This window comes from Rissa tridactyla, chromosome 3 (assembly GCF_028500815.1).
Source record: "Rissa tridactyla isolate bRisTri1 chromosome 3, bRisTri1.patW.cur.20221130, whole genome shotgun sequence".
NCBI classification, from domain to species: domain Eukaryota; kingdom Metazoa; phylum Chordata; class Aves; order Charadriiformes; family Laridae; genus Rissa; species Rissa tridactyla.
The window spans coordinates 35,427,228-35,450,091 of NC_071468.1; the positions used below are offsets into that span (position 1 = coordinate 35,427,228).

The 22,864-nt window shown below is 52.7% G+C and overlaps 2 protein-coding genes across 3 annotated transcripts; one reads left to right on the top strand and one right to left on the bottom strand.

Annotated features, from left to right (window-relative positions):
* Window positions 1-47: 47 nt before the first annotated feature.
* GTPBP2 (GTP binding protein 2) lies at window positions 48-10,973 on the top strand. Its single transcript, XM_054194705.1, has 12 exons — window positions 48-251; window positions 2,514-2,540; window positions 3,173-3,357; window positions 3,653-3,761; window positions 4,311-4,508; window positions 4,770-4,944; window positions 5,590-5,809; window positions 6,249-6,384; window positions 6,791-6,849; window positions 7,606-7,777; window positions 8,057-8,221; window positions 8,652-10,973. Exons 1-12 carry the CDS (start codon window positions 63-65, stop codon window positions 8,847-8,849), a joined length of 1,833 nt encoding a protein of 610 aa, XP_054050680.1. The 5' UTR covers window positions 48-62; the 3' UTR covers window positions 8,850-10,973.
* A 2,105-nt stretch (window positions 10,974-13,078) lies between these two features.
* Window positions 13,079-22,792, bottom strand: POLH (DNA polymerase eta). 2 transcript variants are annotated; one of them, XM_054194703.1, is made up of 10 exons: window positions 22,615-22,792; window positions 22,388-22,522; window positions 22,058-22,305; window positions 21,497-21,666; window positions 18,342-18,445; window positions 17,237-17,356; window positions 16,520-16,643; window positions 15,788-15,853; window positions 14,929-15,092; window positions 13,079-14,063 (listed from the first exon to the last, which is right to left on the bottom strand). In XM_054194703.1, exons 1-10 carry the CDS (start codon window positions 22,764-22,766, stop codon window positions 13,208-13,210), a joined length of 2,139 nt encoding a protein of 712 aa, XP_054050678.1. In that variant the 5' UTR covers window positions 22,767-22,792; the 3' UTR covers window positions 13,079-13,207. The 2 variants fall into 2 exon arrangements, with proteins under 2 accessions (XP_054050678.1, XP_054050677.1); XM_054194702.1 differs by lacking the exon at window positions 15,788-15,853 and having other exon boundaries at window positions 22,615-22,784.
* Window positions 22,793-22,864: the final 72 nt, after the last annotated feature.

Genomic DNA, 22,864 nt, shown 5'->3' on the forward strand with positions numbered 1-22,864 from the left:
GGGCGGGGAGCCCGGGAGGGGAGCGGACGCCGCACCGGGGCGGCGGGGCCGCGCCGGTCGCCATGGACTCCCGGGTGTCGGAGCTGTTCGGGGGCTGCTGCCGGCCGGCGACCGGCGGGGCGGGCGGGGCGCTGCGGGGGCGCGGGGGACCCGCGCCCGGCAGTGGCAGCGGTGGCGGCTCGAAGGCGAAGAAGAAGAACGGGCGGAGCCGGGGGGGGAAGGCCAACAACCCGCCGTACCTGCCGCCCGAGGTGAGCTCCCCCGGCCGGGACGATGGCCGCCGCGTCCCCTCAGCCGCGGAGGGGGCGACCCCCGCCCCGGGGCCTGGCGCCGCGGGGGCCCGCGCCGCTCCTGTCAGGGCCGGGCAGGGCCCGAGGGCGGGGGGCGGCGGCGGAGGGATGGCCCCCACCGAGCGGTTCGGTGTGAAGCCCGGCCCCGGCAGGTTTCGTGGCGGGTCAGGCTGGAGGCAGGTTCTGGAGAGGGTCCCGGCGCTGTCGGTGCGGGGTCGCGCCGGGGGTGGGCTAGCAGCTGGCGGGCGGCCCTGCAGCCCCGGCCCCGGGAGCGGTGTCTCCTCCTGGCCCGGTGTCTCCTCCGGGGTTTGACGTGGCAGCCCCCAGTGCTAGCGAGCTGCCTGCGTGGTCCGCCAAAGCCGGTCCCTTGGTAGTATCTCGCTGCCTGGCATCTGTCTGTGGGTGCTTTGCCGTCTGGGAACTAAATAGCTTCGGAAATAAAGCTTTGCTCAACTCGTAGTCCCGAGCATCCTGTTCACATCTCTCCCTGAGAGACGTGGGTGTAAGCCCCTTTCCAGCTGCCAAAGTCATAGACACTGTTCGGCAGGTTCTAGTGACTCCCTTCCCAGCTAATTTGACAACTGTTTTCTTACATGGAGATACAGATGGTACTGACAGAGTCCGAGGCACTTGCCTCTTGCAGAGGAAAAAATGGCATTGGTAGTAAGTGGGTGTGTTGGTTAGTTCAGGCAGTTGGCACTGCACTAATGGGACTGTCACTGCAGGGAGCATTACATTCCCCTGGCATTGATTGCTTGGCCCCAGTCAGTGAGCTTTCTGTAAAATATAAGAGTCTGAGCTGGGAGGGAGCGATTCCTCCACAAGGCAGGGCTGTGGCTCTTGGCAAGAAGGGAAAACGGCACTTTGCTACTGTTAGATCTTCTCCACGGGCAGGATTGTTCCCTGCAGCCGCAGTTTAGTTTTTGTTCCTTTCAGCTGGAGGCTGGACAGCCCCCTGTGGTTTGAGCACAGCTTCCTGTCCCTGGTTACCCTGTGCAGTATGTGGCCCAGCAAGTCTAGGCTTGTTGCTTTTCTAGTCTCAGCTGTGTTCAAAGAGACCCACCCCCTTATTTAGACGACAGCACAGTATATGAATGTGTTTTTCTTAGAGCTGGAAAGCTGGTAAGGGAGGAAAACCTTCCGCAAGTACCCTTTTCTCACTGCATAGCTCTGCTGCCTGAGAGCTGAGCTGACAGTTCAGAACTTCCTTCTGTTGGTCTTTTGCCACCGTAAGCACCGCTGTGGTTAGGAGCTGAGCTAGAAGGCAAAGAGAGGGCTATCGCCTCTCCTGACGTGTAAATTGGTGTCCTGAGGAAAAGGAAGTGCTTAGTGTTGGCAGCTCCATTTAGTCTGCCAGAGTACTTGACTTCCTGCAGGCTTCAGCCCTTTCTGAGTGGCCCTTAGACCAATTCAGGGGGAAAACTACTTAAATATTGGTTATATGTTCTCTTTGGAAAGCTGGGGCCTGTTGTTGTTGAGTGAGCTTGGTGAGAACACAGGCCTTTCTGTGACAACCCCATCTGGCTCCAGCCCTTCCTGTGAAAGTTCTTCTGAGCACATTGTGTAAAGGGAGTCCCGATTAGGTCTGGTTCTCCAGAACTGCCAGGCCAGTGACCAGCTTGCTGTACTGCAAAGAAGTCAGTAGCTTGCTTCCTTATGCCTGTAGTCCTTCTCTTGCAGAGAGAAGAGACACAAGGATATGGAAAGGAGTCAATGAAAAAATAATTGAGGGAGGGTATCAGTGTGCAGGAGAGGAGCCAGCGGCTTCTGTTCCCAGTTTCTGTGCACATTGGGTGGATGGAAGCTGCTGGGTAGGGTGGGAGTGGGATGCAGTGGGTGGCATTGTGGGTCATGGATGGGTGAGGGAGGAGACTTTTAGTCATCTGCTGGCCTGTGCCCTTTTGAAACTGGAACTCTTTCGCTGTGACTGTTAGACTGTCTGTATTCTTTATTGGCAGTAAAAAATCCTCCCAAAACAGTAATACCGTGTCCCTCTCTAGTTTTGTCCTCTGTTTTTCATGATGTGACATACAAACATCAGAAACAAACCTAAAGTAAGTTCCGGTTGAGTGTAGGAATGAATGGGAGAAGAGGCTGTGACCTAACACAGTATATTTCTGTCACTTTCCCCTCTCTCTGAAACTGTCAGCATGTGCTGCAGAGTATAGAAGTCCTTGCTGGCACAGCATCTAACCTTTCTGTCTTGTTTCGTTCTCTGACCAGGCAGAAGATGGGAACATCGAATACAAGGTGAGCCTTTTGAGGTTGCAAAAGGAGATCTTGCTCCCAGAGGGTTATTTTGCAGTAACTTCACGAAAGACAGCATATGGGGAACATGTTCAAGGAAGGTACAGAAAAGTGGACACTGTACAAAGGAACTATCGGTCATCTTCTGTGTCTCTGTACCTAGCAATAGACAGCATGCTGAACTGGAAGAGTTTGATCTCAGTACTCGTTTTTAGAAATCTGTTTTAGGAGATGAGACCCATTGTGTTTTTCAGAAATCTTCCTTTCGAGAGAGAGCCGCAGGTGTCCCTGATAATCATTTGTCACTTCTTGTGGCTGTCCTGCCATTTGCACTTATTTGGCTCCTGTGTCAAAGATAGGTCCCACAGTGCTGTCTTTACCCCCACAGCAGGCAGGGTACAAACCCCTTTGGCAAGATGCAAGAAGTTTTTCTCCCATATATATGCATCTTTGTGAAATCCTTTCTCACCAGTCCTATAGCTTCTGTGCAGACGCTAACATGGGCTGTGTTTTCTAGAGGTGGGTCAGAGTTGGGGGCATTGCTTCGTGGTGTTGGGTTAGGGAGTTGCTGGCTTGGGCAACGGGATTTCCTCAGCATCCAGGCTATGACTGTAACTACCCCCTCTGTTAAACAGCTAAAGCTAGTGAATCCCTCGCAATATCGCTTTGAGCACCTGGTGACACAGATGAAGTGGCGACTACAGGAAGGCCGAGGTGAGGCCGTCTATCAGATCGGCGTGGAGGACAACGGGCTGCTGGTGGGCCTCTCAGAGGAAGAGATGCGTGCCTCACTCAAGACACTGCGCCGTATGGCAGAGAAGTATGTGTTCCCTTTCACCTGCAGGAGCTGCAGGCATAAACAGCCTCCAGTAGAGAGGCTTGGCCACAGGAGTCCCCTGAGGAGCTGGTGGCTCCATTCTGCAAAGCCCCTGTATGACTGAAATTCCCTAATCATGAGGCTCTGGAAATACAAAGGCTTTTAGCTGGAAGCTTGAGGCTCCTTCTTTGCTATTTCCAGTTTTCATCCCATTTACTTTGCCAGCTGTGATTGTAGAGGTGCAAGAGCTGCCAAGTACAAGTGTGTGTCTCACTCCTTCCTTTCGTCTTTGTGGCAGGGTTGGGGCTGACATTACGGTGCTGCGGGAGAGGGAGGTTGATTACGACAGCGACGTTCCCAGGAAGATAACGGAGGTGCTTGTCCGAAAGGTGCCTGACAACCAGCAGGTAGGGACCTGCGACTTGGCCATCCTCCCCTGCTGGAGACTTAGAGGCTTTGTGCAAGCAGCTTCCTTTTGGGATGGGAGCTCAAACCCTAGAGGCGTTTTGTCATAGATTGCCCTATAGCAGATGCTTTAAAGAGCTGCCAGAGGGAGGCTTGATGATAACGCTTTTCATCTCCAAGACTGTGGTTGAGGCAGATACTGGTAGGAGAGATTGCCTGGATCAGAAGCGAGAAATTATTTCACTTCTACAGCAACAGTTTTGATGCAGGCTAGTGTGCAAACAAGGAAGGGTGTAGAGGTCCTGCTGCAGCAAATGGCCTCTTTTGTGATATGAAAGCCTGATATGCCACAGCACAATTCTAGAGAGTGTATCACAACTCCTGTGCAGTGGTTTGCTTGGAGCAAGAGCAGAATCTGAGCAAGATTACACTGCACAGTGTCCGTCATGGAGGAAGCTCTCTGAGGCACTTCTCCACTGTCATGTAGTGTTCATGCACACCCAGCACAGCAGCAGTTAAGTTTCATGATTTCTTTGTTCTTCTTCCTGCAGTTCTTAGACCTGCGAGTAGCTGTGCTGGGGAACGTGGACTCAGGGAAGTCAACCCTGTTGGGTGTCCTAACGCAAGGAGAGCTGGACAATGGGCGGGGCAGAGCACGCCTCAACCTCTTCCGGCATCTCCATGAAATTCAGTCAGGAAGAACATCGAGCATCAGCTTTGAGATCCTCGGCTTCAACAGCAAAGGAGAGGTGAGAGAGTGGGCTACTGAACTCAGAAAGCTGGAGGAGAATAGGACTACTCTCCTGTTACAACTGTGAGTGAGCACAGCTCTGTGTCCTTTGGGCTGAACCTGGTGCTACCTTACCCATTTGCAACAGATGTTGTTTCTTGCACCTATGGTGAGTGATCTTTCCTCACTAATTCTAAGGTCAAAGTGGATAGATAAGAGCTGGGTTTTCTTCACTTGCCTGGTGAGGCTCCTTCTCTCACTGAGTCCTTACGTTCCTCAGGTGGTAAATTACAGTGACTCCCGAACAGCAGAAGAGATCTGTGAGAGTTCTTCCAAAATGATCACTTTCATTGACTTGGCTGGCCACCACAAGTATCTGAAAACAACCATCTTTGGCCTCACCAGCTACTGCCCGGACTTCGCTATGCTGGTGGTTAGCGCCAACACTGGCATTGGTGAGTGTTGCCTTACCTGCATGGATTGACAGCAATGTGTGAAGAGAAATGAAGAATAGGGGGAGTGGGTCCTTTTTAGCTGGGAACAGTTGTCATAAAAAAAAAAATACTAGTCTGGAAGCCTCTCTTGATTTCTTGTAAGCTGGAGCCTATGAGTGCCTGGGAGGGGAGCAGAGCTGGGATCCTCTTATCAGCTGTAGACTGCATTAAACTGTACCCTGAGCAGAGTCTTTGTTTGGAATTTGAGGCTGTGTTTGTCAGAAAAAAAAAACAACCAAAAACTTTGACATATTCATAGGAGTGCTGAATCCCAAAGCCTTGTCAAAGGGCAGCTGGAGTTCTCCCACATCTTTCCTTGACATTTTTGTGACTGTTTTCTGTCAAACTAGCTGAAGAATGAAAACTACTGCATCTTTTTGAAGCAAAGAGATCAGTCACAAAAATTCTTGGTGGTTTTTATTTTTCTGGACTGATGTTTGGTTTTGTTTAAAAGAATAATTTTGCTTTTTCATTGCCTGATGGACTAAGCAGTTAGGGTGAAATCTCTAGAGTGGGCCTGTGGGAGAGTCAGGAGACGTAGCTGTCCCATAAACAAGCAACAGTGGTGACTCCTACTGCACCTACGCTCTCACTTGTCTCCTGCAGCAGGGACAACGCGAGAGCACTTGGGCTTGGCCATGGCCCTCAAGGTCCCCTTCTTCATTGTCATCAGTAAAGTTGACTTGTGTTCAAAAGCCACCGTGGAACGGACAGTGAAGCAGCTGGAGCGAATCCTCAAGCAGCCAGGCTGCAACAAGCTTCCCCTGCTTGTGAACTCAGATGACGATGCTGTTACAGCAGCACAGCAGTTCGCACAGTCTCCCAAGTAAGGGACAATTTCTTTCTTCTGCTGGGAGCAGGCGATTCAGACTGGGCTGCTGTGCGGAGCTGGGGAAGGGTGGCCACAGGGGAGGCGACCACATCTGGAACATCTTGGCTCCTCATCAAGTTTTCTACCTTTGCGTTCTCCAAGAAGGCATTTTCCCCTCCCAGGCCTTTTTTTGGGTTCTGGAAGCCGCAGGTGCCCAAGGCTGCACTGGAATTACTTTTCCATGACTGAAGCGTGGGTTGGCAGGGGATTGGTGCCTCGACCAACCGTTGAGGCAGGGGTTGCTGCAGAGTAGTGGCCCATGTGCCCTCCTGCTCTGGCCATTTATTGCTGTAGTATCTGTCCTCTTGCTGGACTCAATAGATTCAGAATCCTAGCCACCTTCTGCAGCTGCGCTCTGGCCTTCTGCTTACTCCTGTCTGTTTGTGTCTGACAGCATCACCCCAATCTTCACACTGTCCAGCGTCTCTGGGGAGAACCTGGATCTCTTAAAAGTCTTCCTCAACATCCTCCCTCCACTGACCAACAGTAAAGAGCAGGAAGAACTAATGCAGCAACTCACAGAGTTTCAGGTGTGTAGAGGTAGTTGGTTTCCAGTTCTGGTACTGCACTCATTGCTGTGACACGTAACAAAACTCTGGGGGATCTGGACACCATGGGGAGGGACATGGTGAACTCCTGGACTATTGGGAGATGTCAAAGTAAAGAAAGGACTCGCTCCTCGAAAAAAGCCTGTTAGGCTGGGCTCTGTCCTAAGGGATTCCTGTCTCAGAGATAAGATTGTTTCTGTGGTTGCCACTTAAATGGCAGAGGTTCTTCTAATGGGAAGGCAGTGGGAACTAGTGAAAGCTCTGAGATGGTGTCTGATGTCCATCAGAGGGCTCACCTCACTCCACACAAGGGGTGGGCACCTTGTTCTCATTCTGGAGTGATATTTCACAGCTGTCTGAGCAGCTTATTCTTGTTGTCTTGCTGCAGGTCGATGAAATTTATACTGTGCCAGAGGTGGGGACTGTTGTGGGAGGAACTCTGTCGAGGTAAGTGAGGCCAGGCAGACAAGAGAGGGTGTGAATGGTTGCTGGAGTTCCCACAAGGTCCAAGTCACCCGCTGCAGATGGAAGCAGTGTGAGGCTCAGTCCTGACTGCTGCCAGATGACTGAGCCAAGTGAGGGTAAAGCTCCCCAGGGTATTGGGAGGTGTCAGGAGCAGACCATTGGTCGTGGGCTGGCAGGGAGAGAGTCTGCTCTAAAGTTGCTGGATTAGGAATGTGACCTGTAGTGCACTGAAAGAAGGCATGCTGGGACCCAGAGTCAGCAGAGGTTAGCTGTGATCCCAAGGCGTTGCGTTCCTCATTCCTCAGGCAGGGGGAGAAAAGGTAGAGGGCAAGTCCTCCGATCCCAGCAGAGGTTATCTGCATGCTACCCCATGAGAAGGCGGCTGTCCCTCAGTGTTTGGGACTGATCAGAGCAGTATGGCTACCAGCGCATCCACACAGAACAGGTGTCAACTGCAGTCTTTCCAGCAGAAACAATGCAGAGTGGCAGAGCACTAGGGACATAATGGCCCCTGTCTGAGGGATACCTGGTATTCTTAGGAGTGATAATGTGGCTTTCGCTCCTAATGTAGGAAATCCCTGTTCCCACCAGCTTTGCATCCTTGTTAGTTGGTCCCGAGTAAGAGTCCAAGGACACTCACCTCCTTGGCCCTGGGGAGTTTGTGCAGGTTGATCTTGGAGGGTGAAATGTATTCTTTGTCTCCTGATGAACTCTGTCCTGCTCTTCTGCCCTGGGCAGTGGGATCTGCCGAGAAGGGGAGAACCTGGTGGTTGGTCCCACTGATGACGGGAAGTTCCTCCGGCTGAAAGTGTGCAGTATCCAACGCAACCGCTCTGCCTGCCGTGTGCTGCGGGCTGGGCAGGCAGCCACGCTGGCCCTCGGACCCTTCGACCGCTCCCTGCTGCGGAAGGTGAGTCCTGCTGTTGCTGGGTTGCTCACTTGTCCTATGAGCAGGACTGGAGGCTTTCCTGGAGATCCCCCATTGGTAGGGTGGGAATGAAGTGGAGATGTTTGCAGGAAACTCGCTGGAAGGGGAGTAAATGGCCAGGCTACAAAGTAGGATGTGTACAAGGCTGAGAATGGGATGCAAGACCGAGTCGCAGGGTGGAGATGTGTTTGTGGGTTTTGGGGGCTGTTCAGAAGCGAGGGGACTGGCCCTAACTGGTCTGAGCTTTGGGTTGTTGTGCAGGGCATGGTCATGGTGAGCCCAGAAATGAACCCCACCATCTGCTCAGTGTTTGAAGCTGAGATCGTGCTGCTGTTCCATGCCACGACTTTCCGGAAGGGATTTCAGGTGACGGTGCACGTGGGGAATGTACGACAGACTGCTATCGTAGAGAAGATCCATGGAAAGGTAGGCATGAGAGGAAAGAGGAGGAAGATGGACCTCCCTGTGGGGTTTGTTTGGATTCCCCCACGCCCTCTAGTAAAGCTTAGGGGCTACTGGTATCCTGAGTAGCTGTGTCCCTTCCTAGGAGCACACTCCATCCCTTTATCCTGCCCATTTGGTTGCTTTTCCTCCGAACATGTTAAAGAATTCCCTTCTCACAAAACAAGCAGCATGATGGACTACAGCAAGACTGTGAAGGGAGATGAACCCTCCATTCTCCAGAGCTTGTGTCTTCCTGTCTCCTCTTATCCATACAATAATGGGAAGGGCTCAAGCCATGTAGTCTGAGGGAGGCAACTTGCTCATTTGTCTCATCTTCTTAGCATCCACATGCACCTCTCCCGCATACATTGGTATGGTAGATGCGTCTAAGCTCTCCCCTTTTTCTTTTCAGGACAAGCTGCGGACAGGAGAGAAGGCAGTCGTCCGCTTCAGGTTCATCAAGCACCCCGAATACTTGAAGATCGGAGCCAAGTTGCTTTTCCGTGAAGGAGTCACCAAAGGCATTGGGCATGTCACTGACCTCCAAGCCATCACCACCAAAGAAAATGGCCTGGAGGAGTCCCTGGGGCCTGGACAGCTGAGCTTCTGACTACCACTAGATCAGAGAGATCTCCACTCACCAACACCTGGGGAGAAGGATGGAAGCTCCTGTGGCTTTTTGAGTGATGCCTGGAGCTGCTGCTGTCCCATTCTAGTGTGGGTGTCCCTTCTCCGCACTGTGAGATGGAGCCTGGGAGAGTTTCTTGCATTCAGTGCCGTACGTGGGGCAAGTTAAGCATGTTCTCCACATCACCTGCAGCTTTTGTTAGCCTGCCCTCCTTCAGAATAGATCAGAGGCACCTGCAGACCTGGGCAGGCAAGTTCTGGCTTTGTTTACTGTTTGAAAATTACTGGTTGGGAGGAGCAGAACCCTTGAAGACTGGCAGTGAAGAGATGTTTTTCCATCTCTAACACAAGATCTGGTTCCATTTCTGCTCTCTGAGCACTGGATTGATAACAATCCTCTCTTGAATAATCCTGCAGCACAGCCTTCTGGGCAGGGGATGCAAGAGGCCCTGCTACCCACAGCAGGGCCTTGATTGAACCTCTCAGAATGCATCCAGGATGCTTTTTAACCATTTTAATCTTGGTTGGCTTTAATCTGCTATGTGTCCATTTGTGTGTTGGTTTTGCATTACTCCAATCTGAGTGTCTCACTGTTGGACAAACGTCCAGTTCCCTACTCACATGTACGCACTCCTTCAGCATTCTGTTTTCTGACTCCCGGGAAGCTGTGGCTGCTCCGAGTGGCACAGCCTCCCGACGTAACGTCAGAGTTTGCACTTGCATCCGTTCCTTGGAGCAGCTGGGCAGGAGGCCGTTCCGTGGAGCAGAGTGGGGCCTGGGCCTGTGCTGGCGTGTGCAGGCTGTTTCCATGGATGTTCAGCTGCGGGTGTCACCTGCACATCGGCAGCAGTGGTTTGCAGTGGGCTCCCTGGTGTGGCTGTTCCAGGGCCCAGCCCAGCTCGCTCCTCACGTTTGCCTTGTGTGTGAGGAGGACAGGCTGTGTTACTAACACAGGACCAGGTGGCTTCAGTTGTTTAGATGTGAATTGACAGTGGCGTGACTTTAGTTCTGTTTCTCCTGGAGGAAGAATTCCTTTCTTTCCCTTGCCACTGGGGTTTGTTGTCAGAGGAAAGCTGGTGTTGCCAGCAAGGACTCTGTGCACAAAGAGTGGAGCACGTTTGTCTCCCACTCGCTGTCGTGCAGCTTCCCTGTGTGACCATTACTCTGGGCCACTTGCAGCCTGGAGGGTGCAGCAGGGGCTGTTTAGCTGTACATAGGCTTTTGGTTTTATTGTTGACTGTTAGACCAAATGTGTCAGCTGTGAGCAACAGGCCTTCAGCCAGCCCCATCGCATGGCATGGTGGCCTGCCAGCCCTGAACGAAGAGAAGGGCCTGTGATAGCACTTGGACACCCAAACAAGCCCTTCTACTATCCTGAAAGCAAGTCCAGCTTCTGGGCTGCTGGCACAGGCAGTGCCTGCAGGGCTGAGCAGCCCGTGCTGCTCTGTGGACGTCAGAAAGCGGCACTCTCTGCTGGGGTGGGCTCTAGCAGGTGGGGAGGTGGCAACTGCACCCTGCGAAGAGCGTGCTGAGGCGTGGGGAAGCCAGTGAAATGGTGGTATCAATGAAGGGATTCAAAGGCAGCTCAGTCGTAACAGGAATGACCTGTCCCTTGTGGGGAGCACTGACATAGCTGAAAATCTCCTTCTTCCCCATCAGCCCAGCAGTGAGACGGCAGCTGCTGGCTCAGGGTCACTGCTCAAGCAGGATCCCTCTTTCTTCCCATCCTGGTGGTGGTCTGGGTGTTACAGTGATGTGGTCTTTTCACCTGGGCCTGCAAGAAGGACAGACCCAGCTGCCAGGAGGCTCTTCCCTTTGGTGCTAGTGGCTCACAAAGCAAGCTGCCTGAGGGGGTGGAGGGGGAACTCCACCTGTTTGCAGCAGTCCTGGTGTTTTCTGCCCCAAAGTGGGCATGGGGTGCTGTGACCTTCTCTGAAATAGCTGATGGCTGGTCTCACCTCATCCCTGCCATCTGTGGCATGACTGTTCTTGGTGCCATGCTCTTCATAATTGCTGTTTTGTTGTCTTGAATTTTTCTAATGCTGGGGTTTGTCCCTGTTCCCCAAGCATCTATATATAAATGTACAGAATAAAGATGTTTTATTGAGCTTGCTGGCTGAGTTGTACAATGAGCGAGGGTAGAGCTGGGCTCTTGCCCTGCTGCCCTTGGAGCTGGGTCACGGTTGCAGATGGCTGCCCTTCACCCCTTCCCGAGCTTCCTGCATTCAGCCCTATAAATACCATCCAGTGGCGTGGAAGGAATGCATGCGCGCTGCTGTTTACAACCGTGCTCTCCCAGCTTATCTGAGCAAGCCTGGGTGTGCAGCCTGGGGTGACAGGCAGCCACGTCACCCTGAGCACAGCAGTTTGGGCTGTTGTGGGCGGAACAGGCTGTGGCGAGTGCTTCCTCCCAGCCACAAATTCCCCCGAGCCTAATTAAAGGGATGTTTTCTAGGGCACACGTCTAACTGGTGGGTTGTTTTTAAAATAGCTTTGACCTTATCAAGGGGTTTGTGACTGCCTTCTCTCCATGAGAAGAGGTTGCTCCCTTGGGACAGGCAGAGGCAGAAGGGCTTCCCTGTGGAAGTGACTTGTGTCACTGAAGGGATTTGCCTGTTCTCAACTTGTTTTTGTGTCAAGTAGTGACATCTGCAGAGTCCGGTCCTGCCAGACACTTAGGAAATGAGACGTGCCGCTGTCACAGGAGCGTGAGACAACCCTGCCAGACTGGTTGCTATTTCTCTTTATGTGATGACTTTGGGGAAACTTGTCACTTTGTAACGTGAGGACTGTCATTAATGCAAGTGACTCCATAATTCCTTCCTCTGACAATTACCAGCAGAGCTGCACGCACCACGATGAGCTTCTTGTGCTTCCTGAAATCTTGCAACAACTGCATTGTCAAGTATTAGACCCCCCCCCAAACAGCAGCTTCCCAGCACAGGCTGTCTGCTGGAAGGAGAGCAGCTCAACAGCTGGGCGCAAGATGGTACAGGTCAGAAAAGGGGAAAAAGCACATGCAAATACAGCTGCATTTCGCATCATTATCTGCTGCCTGAAAGGTTCTCTTGCCCTGCTCAGGGAGGGGAACCCTGCAGCTGATGAAACTGTCTGCAAACTGTGTTTCCAAACCCCACCCAGCGCTGCCTTGACGTGGCATGTTCCTCCCCCCCCCGCCCTAAGAGCCCAATTCAAATTATTGGCAGCAGCGCTTCTGGAAGAGGCTGGCGGGCTCCAGGCAGCAGACAGTGTAGTATGGAGCCGAGCCCTGCCAGGCAGCTGAGGGCAAGCACATCTCTTGCCCTGGAGCCACTCTCACCCCCTCTCAGTGCCTGCTTGTCCCCTCCATGGTATTCTTTGTTGGTTGTGTTGTAATTTGTGGGGTGCTGGGGCAGCCACGCTGATGTGAACTGTGGCCCAGAGAGCTGAACTAGTCATTTGACAGAGGATCAAAACAGGCACCTGTCATCCGGTTACATGTAGTTATCACCCAGTGTCTGTGAAGGAGGAACAATGTTGTTATACACGCTTTCTGTGAGGAGGAAAGCTTTCACAGAGGCCTACGTGACTCTGACGTATTGCCCCTCCCTTCCATGAGGACTCTAGACTTTATTTATGTGCTTATGTGTCAATAGCAATTATCAGGAACTGGTGCTGAGACTCGAAAAAGCACACCAAAAAGTATGCTTGTTCAGCACCAACTTCCTCAAACCTTATTTGACAGGAGCAGTCTTTCTTGTGTGCTTCAGAGCTGGGGACAAGCATCACACAATGCAGTGCTACACAGAGGGAATTGCCAAACCATCTGTAACAAAAATCCTTATGAGAGAGGAATAAAAATCAGCGTCTTCCAGGTGGAGAGGGGAGAAGAAAATACAGGGCTACCCTACCATATATAAGTTATACAGTAAGGGCAAGGCCTGCAACTGTAGCCAGAGGAAAACCACTATGAGATGAAGGCTTCATACTAAGTTACTGAATAGGGGTTCAAGCCTAGGACTTGGCTGGGGCTTCCCTGGAATAAGCCTTTACAGTAGGAACAGAAAGCTGTAGAACAGAATTACTGAGCAGTGATGTTACGGAAACACCCATAGCAGGAGGTGTAGGTGACAGCATGATGCACCTTCTGGTAGCACTGAGCAGCCAGAGGCAAGCTAGCTGCCACCAGCTAAATGGAGTACGTCCAGCATCATATGCGATTCATAGGTTCTGGGTCCACATAATTTATTAGACTTTTCTGCATTAAAACCTGACAGGCAGTATAAAAACTTTTAACTGTATTTAAAAACACTGATTCTTTAAAAATACTGATTATCTAAAAACTGCCAGCACGGCTGGGAGTTAAGGAGGTAAGCGCTTAAAGAAAAAATCTAAAGTTCTCGTCACGCCTTCTCTGGGTCGTTTTGCACTAGATCCTGCTGGAGTCTTGGGCTTGTTCTTTGCCTTGGTGGGAGACTTGGAAACTGCAGCCTTTGAGTTGGGAGCTGCTGCTGGAGCTGTGGGAGCGCTGGGCTCCAGGAAGGAGCTTTGCAGCTCCAGAGCAAAGTGGTAGTCCATGTGCTCTGGGAACTCCCACACCAGCACGAGCTGGCCACACTTCTCACAGCGCTGCTGGTCCCCCGGTGATGCTGGAGGGAGCGGGGCAAGCTCAGGAGAAGGTGGCAAATTCTGCTCATTTCCCTCCATAGCCGGCTCTAATTTCAGAATGGTCCTGGAGCTGGGTGGAGTCGAGGGTGTTTGCGTAGCATCAGACAGCGACTTCTCAAAAGCAAGCCTCTTGTAAGGAGACCTAGGACTCCCATCTCTGGGACTCTGCTTCACAGGGGACTCCAGGTCAGACTGCAGAGAGGTAAGTCCAACACCATTCCTCTCTTGGTGCTCCGGGGAGCTGGGCATAGGTGACTCTGCAGTGGTACCAGCAGGCAGGCTGGTTGCTGCCACCATCTGTGACTGCTGCCTTTCTGCCGCCTTTTGGAAGAACGACTCAATAGCATTAGCTGGCTTTTGCCTAAGCTCTTTGCTTGGGCTCCTGAAGAACTTGACCTTGGGCCTCCTAGAAGACGTGTTTTGGCCGGCAGTGGCAGTGCCATCAGGCTGGGCATCACTCGTCAGGAAGGTGGCAATGCCTGCAGAGAGATGCGTGGCAGGCTCTGTGAACTTGTTTGCCGAGAGAAGCACCGATATGAGCGGTGGAGACCTGCAAAGGACAGACCAACATCAGTTCGGACACCAGCCTGGGAAGCAAGGAGTCTTTTGAGGTAGGACATTAAGCAACATAAAATGTTCACAGGCAGGGGACAGGGGAACTGCAGTATCTGGCAAGGGGTGGGAGAGACATTTCCTCTGAAAAACTGTTAGTATTGCTACCTCCAGAACACAGTCTCACAGACATGGCAGGCTGTGTTGGGCAGAGCAGGAAACCTCTTACCAGAATGGCATTTCCCAAAGGAAAGGGCACTGGAGCAGGGGCAGCCAGCTGCCAGCCTGGACTTTCGGTCCACCACTGGCCAGAACTGCAGCGAGACTCCCAATCAGGGCGAGAGGGCCTTAAGGGAGCAGCAGCTATTAATGAGTTAATACAGGACCTTCTTGCCTTAGCTATGCCTCAGCCTTCACTGCAGAGCAGGAGGAAGGAAGGAAATAACAATGAATATGGAAGCTGTGCACCTTAGTTTTCCTTCCTGCCCCAACAGCCTTCTCCCAAAAAGCACCTTTGTCCTTAGGGGAGGAAAGCAAGGCGCAGCTAGCTTCTCCAGCCCAGCAGCGCAAGAACTGCCTCGCTCCAGCTGGACACCCCCGAGGCCAGTAGCAATGATCAGCTCCAAGTACAGAAGTCCGAAGCGTCTGGACAGATGTGGGGCTGGGAAGAGGCCAGGCTCTCAGAGCCGTCCTGCTGCTAACAAGCGGAGGTCGCTGCGCTCTGCTGTGTGTGTGCTGGGGATTGCTTTTCCTACCAGTCAGCGTAACACTCGTTCCTTTCTGTCAGGCCCCTGGCTCACCCTACACCTCCTGCAGCAGAACAACCCCTGACGGGGACGTGAACCACTTCCTCCCACACTCACCAGGCCGCCTGGTGAAGCCCAGCCATGTTGCAGTTCTGGATGAGGGCAAAGGCATCGTTGCACATCTTCTGGGCATCATAGCGGGACAAAGCACAGAAGCGGGACACCCTGGTGTCTCCCTGCATGCGGATGACCACCATCAGCTGCCTGGCCACTCGGTGGTTCTGCAGGGAGAACAGATAGTCGAGTTTCAAGCGACCCCTGCAGGACAGAGCAGGAAAGGCCGAGGAGACGGCCTCGCTGCCCAGAACCCTGTGCTGTCAGCTACCACCTCCCGATGACGCAGTGTGACAGATGGCAGCTTGTCCTGCCTGGCCTGATCTCCAAGGGACGAGATACAGGACAGCAAGCGCTTGTACAGCTGTGCCACACAGGATAGGAAGCAGTTAGTCCTCACTTTCCTTCAGAGTCAACTGCGTGCCTTTTCTTGGCCACCCTGGCAGTGATGAAGCTAGCAGATTAATCTCACCCTGGCCTGCAGTCTACCATTTGGATTTGAGCATATCGCTTCCTCTCACAGCCCACAGCACAGGCATCAGCAAAGGGCTTGCAAGGGAGCAGCAGTGCAGCAGAATGAAGGTGTGGTGGCTTTCAGGTCCCCGCATCCTAAAGCACGGGACAAGGACCTTCCTCAGCCCTGCAGTATTCTGGGGCAAAACCATCCTTCCCTGGGTGGGCTCCTGCACACCTCTGCTTTGGGGCACCTCAGCACACGGGCACACATCTGAGGGCGAGCAGATTTCTTCCTCCGCCACACACTGCCCTCAGCCTCCCGCAGAACAGCTCACGGTACAAACGCGCTGCATGGCTTCCTGAAGGCCAGCAGGGAGAACGCTGTTCCCACGCCTGCCCTCCTTACCTGGCTCCTGTCCTTGGTCAGTCTGGATTCCAGCTCCAAGGCCAGCTGCAGGAGCCAGTGTTGCACCTGGACAAAACAGTGGTAACAGACAGGTTGGGCCTCTGCTCACAGCAGTGCCAGCACAACGCTCTGCACACGGAGGAATGCTGGAGGGGCATCAGACTGGAATGGACACAGACTATCACGAGGCCCCATCACAGGAGTACTCCTGAAGAAATCAGCCCAGGTGAGGATTCAGTGCTGGAGGCAAGGCATCGTAGATACCATACAAGTCCTGCAGCATTATTACTAGACTTCGCCAAGTAATCTGGGTCCCCGGCCCATGATCTCTCTTTGAGTCTCCCTATAGCTCTGTGGGAACCTCTCCCCAGCTAGCAGGTAAGGTCCATCCTCCCTCTTTCTTTGGGCTAGTTACCTTCTTTCTAGCAACCAAGCCCTTTAAGCTTGGCACCGTGAATACCTTTTGAACAGCACAGGCCCGTAGTTTTGCTTACGGAAATTACAATAAAGTTGGACTTCTTTGTGCAGGAGTTCGTCAGTGCATTTCTGTCAAAGAGGGGTTTCCCTAATTTCTGGGGCCCAAACCAACTCCTCCCACTGAACCCCTAGGCTGAATTTCAGGGCACCAGGACACAGAAAAGCAGCAGTTTTACAAGCTAGTCTCAGCTTTTAGCGTTCTCATCTTCTCCAGTGCAAAGGCCAAGCCTTGTGCTAGATGTAGGCTTCTCCTACCTCCTTCTGCGTGGCCAGGGCTGTCTTCCCAGGGAAGTTCTTGCTGCAGCCAATGGACTGGGGAAGGTACCGGTTTTTGACAGGTTCATCTTCAATTCCTCTGCACAAGTCATAGAGCCAGGACCTGAAAGCCACAGACAGGCAGGCATCACTGGGCAGCAAGTCAGCCTTCTGCTGAGCCGTGCTTTCAGCTCTGTGCAAGCTGTGACTCTGCCTCTCATCCCCAGCTCTGTAGTTGCAGCCGCAGCTGAACAGGCAGGCTTCCTTCAGGCCACAAATGCCTGTCAATGCAACTCCTCTGCCTCTTCTCCTGAAGTGGCAGCAGTTCAACAGTCCGTGGGGCACCCCAACCGCTGCTCTGGGCCCAGAAGTGGTGTTTCAGGCTCCAGCCCAGCCTTGTAATTTCCTCTGTAATGAGGCTGCCAAGCCTGCCTGGTTCCCAGCCTGCAGGGAGCCCTTCCACAGCTTGGCCCCAGCCTTAGACACTGTAAAGGAAGGCAGAGGAGCTGGCTGACAGGCAAAACATTATCCTGGGGAGTGTGCCTGGGAGCAGGCGAGACTGGAAACCTGTTTGTGGGCCTGCCAGACCAGTGCTTCTCAAAGATGTCACTGAAGTTTTACCTTCCAACCTTCCTAATCACAGCAGAACAATCTGTGACCAAAAGGAAGTGTCAGTTCCTGCCAAGAGCCAAGTTGTGGCAAGTGATTTATCATTACCCAGTTTTGTCTCCAAAGTGAGTCTGGAGCTCTGTCTCACTGTACTGTGTCAGCTGCCCGATGTACTCTATTCCCAGGATGTCTGTGATGGCAGTACCAAGCTTGCCTCCCAGGTTACGGCTACGGCAGAGAAAGAAAAAAAGAGAAAACACAAATGAAGCATCATATGGAGACTATGCCAAGTCTATGCTGTCCCTGGATGGGGACAGCTAGCAGCAGTCAGGAACTAGCAGGATTTGGGAAGGGAACACTTGATACATAACAGCTTTTCTGCTTGTAGTAGAATGACACATAGGACTTGAAGTGGGAACCGCTCTTGGCTCACCCAGTTTCAGTGCTTCTCCCAAACCACACTCTGAAGAATGCCTCACACCAGTCCCTGCTTCCTCCTACACAGACAGGTCCCTCCCACACACCCCCCTCTCCATCCCTAGTGAGACACTGAAAGCAGAGAGCAGCAGTGCTGGAGAGCAGAACCGGGGATGCATTCTTCTGGCACAGCGGTCCTGGTAACTCTTCTCTACACCAGGAAAAGTACTAGTGCACAGTGTAGGTGCTCAAAACCAAACCACATCTGCTCTCTGGGAGCACAGCTTATGGCCTCCTTGCCCACAGCTGCTCCTGGCTTATACCTGTGCACCCCAGCAATCATCTTCAGCACTGCCCTACCCAGGGACAGGCTGCCCACAGGACACTAGTGGGCCGTTCGAGTGTGGACCCTTCACTGGCAGGGCTGCAGTTCCCAAGCACGCTCCTCCTGAACTGTCACTCACAGCTGTGAGGGATTACTGCCAGGATTTCCTCTCCATTTCTTAGAAGCATTGATGAGCAGTTACTGTGGAGTTGAAAGCCTTTGCTGGTTGCTATCAATTAGCATCAAATTGCTCTCTGTTAAGGTGTCCAGGAACAGTTCTGCTCACACAAGCAATGATGACAAACCAACAGGAGTGAGTACCACAACAATGAAGACAAACAGGGCTCTCTTCTTGATAAAAGCCTGGATTGTGGAAGCGCGGCACCAGCGTTTTGAATACAGGCTCTTGCCACAGAGCAGCTCAGCCTGAGCCCTGGGCTGCACAAAAGCAGGCAGCTCCCCAGTACTTACATATTGCCGACTGGCAGCTGGCTGAAGAGCTGAGGGACAAATCGTGAAGATACTAGTGTCTGGCGGTTGGGCTTGTTTAACCCACAGGCCAGTTTTGCCAGTGTCTGTTAACACAGAAGAGGGTGGAAACACTGTTATTACAAACTTTGCACAGATTTTATTGTGACTCTACCTAACGGCTTGTGCTGTGTCATCCCTAAGGGCTGCCTTTGGAATAGCTGCTAGGAAGGACACGCAGGTTGCACCACTGCTTGCTCCCAGGTAGTACCCACCTTGGGACTTGGCATGCACTGGCTGGGTGCTCTGAAAGCACTGCTGCTTCCAGACTTCTAGCTCTGCAAAGGGCTAGACTCCTGCTCCAGGCAGCTTAGGGGATCTGGGTCTATCACCTGTTCTGGTTGGCTTAGTTTTCCATCAGGCAAGCATGCTAGAACTTCCAGAGCATCCCCATAATCCTCCCCAGGCTATTTATCTCACTATGTCTTGCTCCTTCATCTTCTATGTTTGTCTTGCTTTTTCTCAGTGTCACTATTTTATTCTTCTCTCTGCGAGGTCCACAGCAGCATAATGCTGCAAAAGGAAATCTGCAAAACACAGAAATGCTAGCCTGGAAGGGATGTTGTCTAGCTTATCTGCAATACAGCCTCCCCTCCCACTATAATCTACCATAGGATCAAGAATACACAGACCAGCCTGAAATACGTTTAGCTGGGTGTTTGGGGTTTTTTTGAACAAGTCTAATAATTTCCCCTTTCACTGCTTCACCACACATCCTATAACTAAGCAAAAATTTCCTTCCTGCCTATTAAGCTATGATCTTTATTCACAGCCTGTTTTACAGGCTTACATACGTTCTCTTTTCTAGAGAAAGTAGATCCCTTTCCTTCAACTTTTCATACCCAGTCATTTTCCAGATGTCCAATTATTGTTATTCTTGTTTCACTGGAGACTCTTCCAAGTTTACCCACATTGTTTGTAAAGTGAAGTGCTTCAAGCTGAACCAATTACTGAGACTTCATGGGGAGAAATAATTTACATTTTCTGACACCTTCTCTAATTTGCACATGCTGAAACAGGATTTGCCGTTTCTACAAGAGCACTCAATTTACTGACTCATCCTGCTGCTTGTCCACAGTAACTCCAGGCTACTTCCTGACTTATTGTGACTTAGCCAAAAGCCTGCTGGTTGCTTTTTTCCTATAAAACACTAAAACAGTCAGTGAGGAGCATAAGAAGCACTCCTCGGCGATTTCAGACTGTTTCTAGACTTTTCAGCTCTAGTTTCATCTCCCATAAGTCTCACAGCCCAGACACATCTGTGCTTAGCATCACCTGAATTCCTACAGCTGTTCCCTTTCTATAGGCTTCATTGGAAATCATAGAACTATAGAATGGTTTGGGTTAGAAGGCACCTTAAAGATCATCTAGTTCCAGCCCCCCTGCCATGTCCAGGGCCACCTTCCACTAGACCAGGTTGCTCTGATCATCTTGGTTGCCTTCCTCTGGACCCGCTCCAACAGGTCCACGTCCTTCTTAAGTTGGAGGTCCCAGAGCTGTACGCAGTACTCCAGGTGGGGTCTCACCAGAGCAGAGTAGAGGGGCAGAATCACCTCCCTCAACCTGCTGGCCATGCTTCTTTTGATGCAGCCCAGGATGCGGTTTGCTTTCTGGGCTGCGACTGCACATTGCCAGCTCGTATTGAGCTTCTCATCAACCAACACCCCCAATATCAGCTCTTAGCGGACCCCAGACAGATCCCTCCAGGATCTCACTCTTAACATCCCCATTTGAGTGCAACTCGCTGAACAAAATCATTATGGAAAACAACGCACGACAGCAGCTGCAGAAACAACTGGACTTTGATGCTGCAGCTACAGAGGATTTCCTGCTGAGTGAGATGCAGGGTGGTTTACTGAGAGCACCCAGCACTTGTTTCAGCCTTTGCAAAAGGGGCTTATCTGTACAGTTATGACTTTAAAAGTGCAGGCTCTGGGCAAAATAAGAAAAGGATAAAGACTAAATGGATGTTTTGAATCTTAAGGGAGGCAAATTTCATCCTAGACTGCTGCAGAAACAACTGGAACTATTAGCAGCTGTACACAGGTACTGGAGCTAGTTCTGCACCAGCTCACCTTGAAACCAGAGCAGACTGCGAGGCAGAAATGAGCTAGATGAAGATCACTGGTGTAGAAATTTCCAGTGGAAGGGAAGTTCAACTTGCCTTTTTGCTCTGCTTAGCCAAGAATAGCAGAGAACATCCCTGCAATCTCTTGCAGCTTCTCCCAGCTTCCATTAAGTTTCTATGCCAGCATTCTTAATTTTTTTTTTTGTTTTAAAGGGAGCGAGGAAATTATGGTGTACTGTGCTATCCCTGCAGAGCTGTATATCTATACGAGCAAGCACAATGCAGATTACCAGGGCAAAATCCTACATGTGGCTGTGCAGGACACACTGCAGTGCCTCCACGGCCAGCTCGTCTCTGTAGGTACAAACCTTTTCTGCAAAAGCTGAAACAAGCGCTGGGTGCTCTCAGTAAACCACTCAGCAGGAAACCCTCTGTAGCTGCAGCATCAAAGTCCGTTTGTTTCTGCAGCTGCTGTCATGCACCAAGTGCTCCAGCGACTGCTCTCAGCAGCTGGCTGAGCATCACCCAAAGCACAGCCAGCAGGGGTAAAGAGTGATTGACCAGAAAGAGGAAAAGCAACCCGATTCACCTCAGTGCCCCAAACCGATATTCTTCTTCCTCCAAGTTGCTGGGAATTTGTGTCAGTAAAAACCATTCCCTGGCTACAGCCAGTGTTGCCTACAACTCAAGGTGGATATTTCCTGCTTTAAGCTCTCATTTTTTCCTCAAATAAAACTCTCCTGGGGGACTTAAAACCCTTTTCCTCCTAGTGAGCTAACTCATTAGGGTACGCCAGGAACGCAGGCAGTAAATTAATTGTGTGCTGACTGCATAGGCCACATCTCTGGGAAAAAAATTCCTCCCATTCTCAGATGTCCTATAATTTTCCTGAAGGTGTGCTCGCATATGGCTGAGTTCCCCCCTCAGCTCATCTTCTATGGGAGATGTGGAAGAGTGCACAGGAGAAGGTCTACAGTATATTCCGACTCTGCTACTCAGAGGAAATCAGGCTGATGTGTTACATGTGTACCTTGTTGTGCGAAATTCCAGCTGAACATCTGAATTCAGTGGCTGCTTCTACAGCCACCCTTATTTCTTCCACAATTACTGCACCCATGGTCAGCTGCAGGTCAGGACAATCAGGGTTATCGAAAGACAGCGATGCCAGCCACTCGTGCAAGCCACGTTGCCGCAGCTCCTCTGCAAAAGGGACACAAAGGGGATCAACGTGGGCATTTCTTGCTGAGCCTAGCAAAGGGACTGGTAGCCTCAGCAAGCCCCAGCAAGCAGCCACACGCTTCTGTAACCGTGTACCAACAGCAAGGACAAGAAGTAGGCACCTTAAAAGCCATTCATTGGGGAAAACACGGATACTATTTACCGTGCTCTTGCTCTGGGGGGGAATAAAGCAGCCCACCCTCTAGCTCTGTTGGGAGTGTTACCGATGGAGTGGGCCGGCAGCACTGGGCTCCTTTCTCCCTGTGGTGTTTAGCCTCAAAGCACAGCCGTTAGAGCTGCCCCACTGCGGTATGCAAAGCACCGGCCCCGGTGGCCAAAGTCCCCTGGGACTGGGGACCGGGTCAGCGCGTACCCTTCTCGTCAGGCTTAGGGACAGATCGGTGTGTACCCTTCCCGCCGGGCTGGGGTCCGGTCTCCTCGGGCAGCCCCTGCACGAAGGTGGTGGGCAGGAGGGCGGCGGGCAGCGGTTGCCCCCGCAGGGCCCGCAGCCGCTCCCGCACGCTGCCCGTCAGGTCCAGGTACGCCTCGTCGATGCTGGCCCGCTCGATGGCGGCGAAGCGCGACAGCACCTGCATCACCTCCACGCTGGCCTCCCGGTACCTGCCGGGCGGCGGCCACAGCATCAAGCCGCCGTCCCGCGTAAGGCGGACCCCCGCACGCACCCACACCCGTCCCCGCTCACCGGGTGAGGTCGGCCTTGCCCCGCGCCTGGGGCACCCGCGCCAGGGCCAGCTCGGGGCACATCGCCCGCGCCTCGGTCGCCCACATCCCGCGGGACACGCCGAAGGCGCGCGCCTCGTAGCTCACGGCGATGACCCTGCAAGGAGACACGGAGAGCGGTGGCGGGGAGGGGGTACGGGGGGGCCGCGGCCCGCCGCCGCCACCGCTGCTACGGGCGGCCGCACTTACCCGCCGCCCTGCCACTCGGTGTACTGCACCACGGCGCAGGGGCGGCCGCGCAGCTGCGGGTCGAGGCGCTGCTCCACCTGCATGAAGAAGCAGTCCATGTCCACCAGAGCCACCACGCGCTCCCGGCCCCGCGACATCCCCCCTGCCGCCATCGCCGCCTCCCGCCCGACTGACTGACTGACCGGCCGCCCGCCCCGCCCCGCCGCCTCCCGGGAGCCGTAGTCCGCCGCGCAGGGCACGCTGGGAGTTG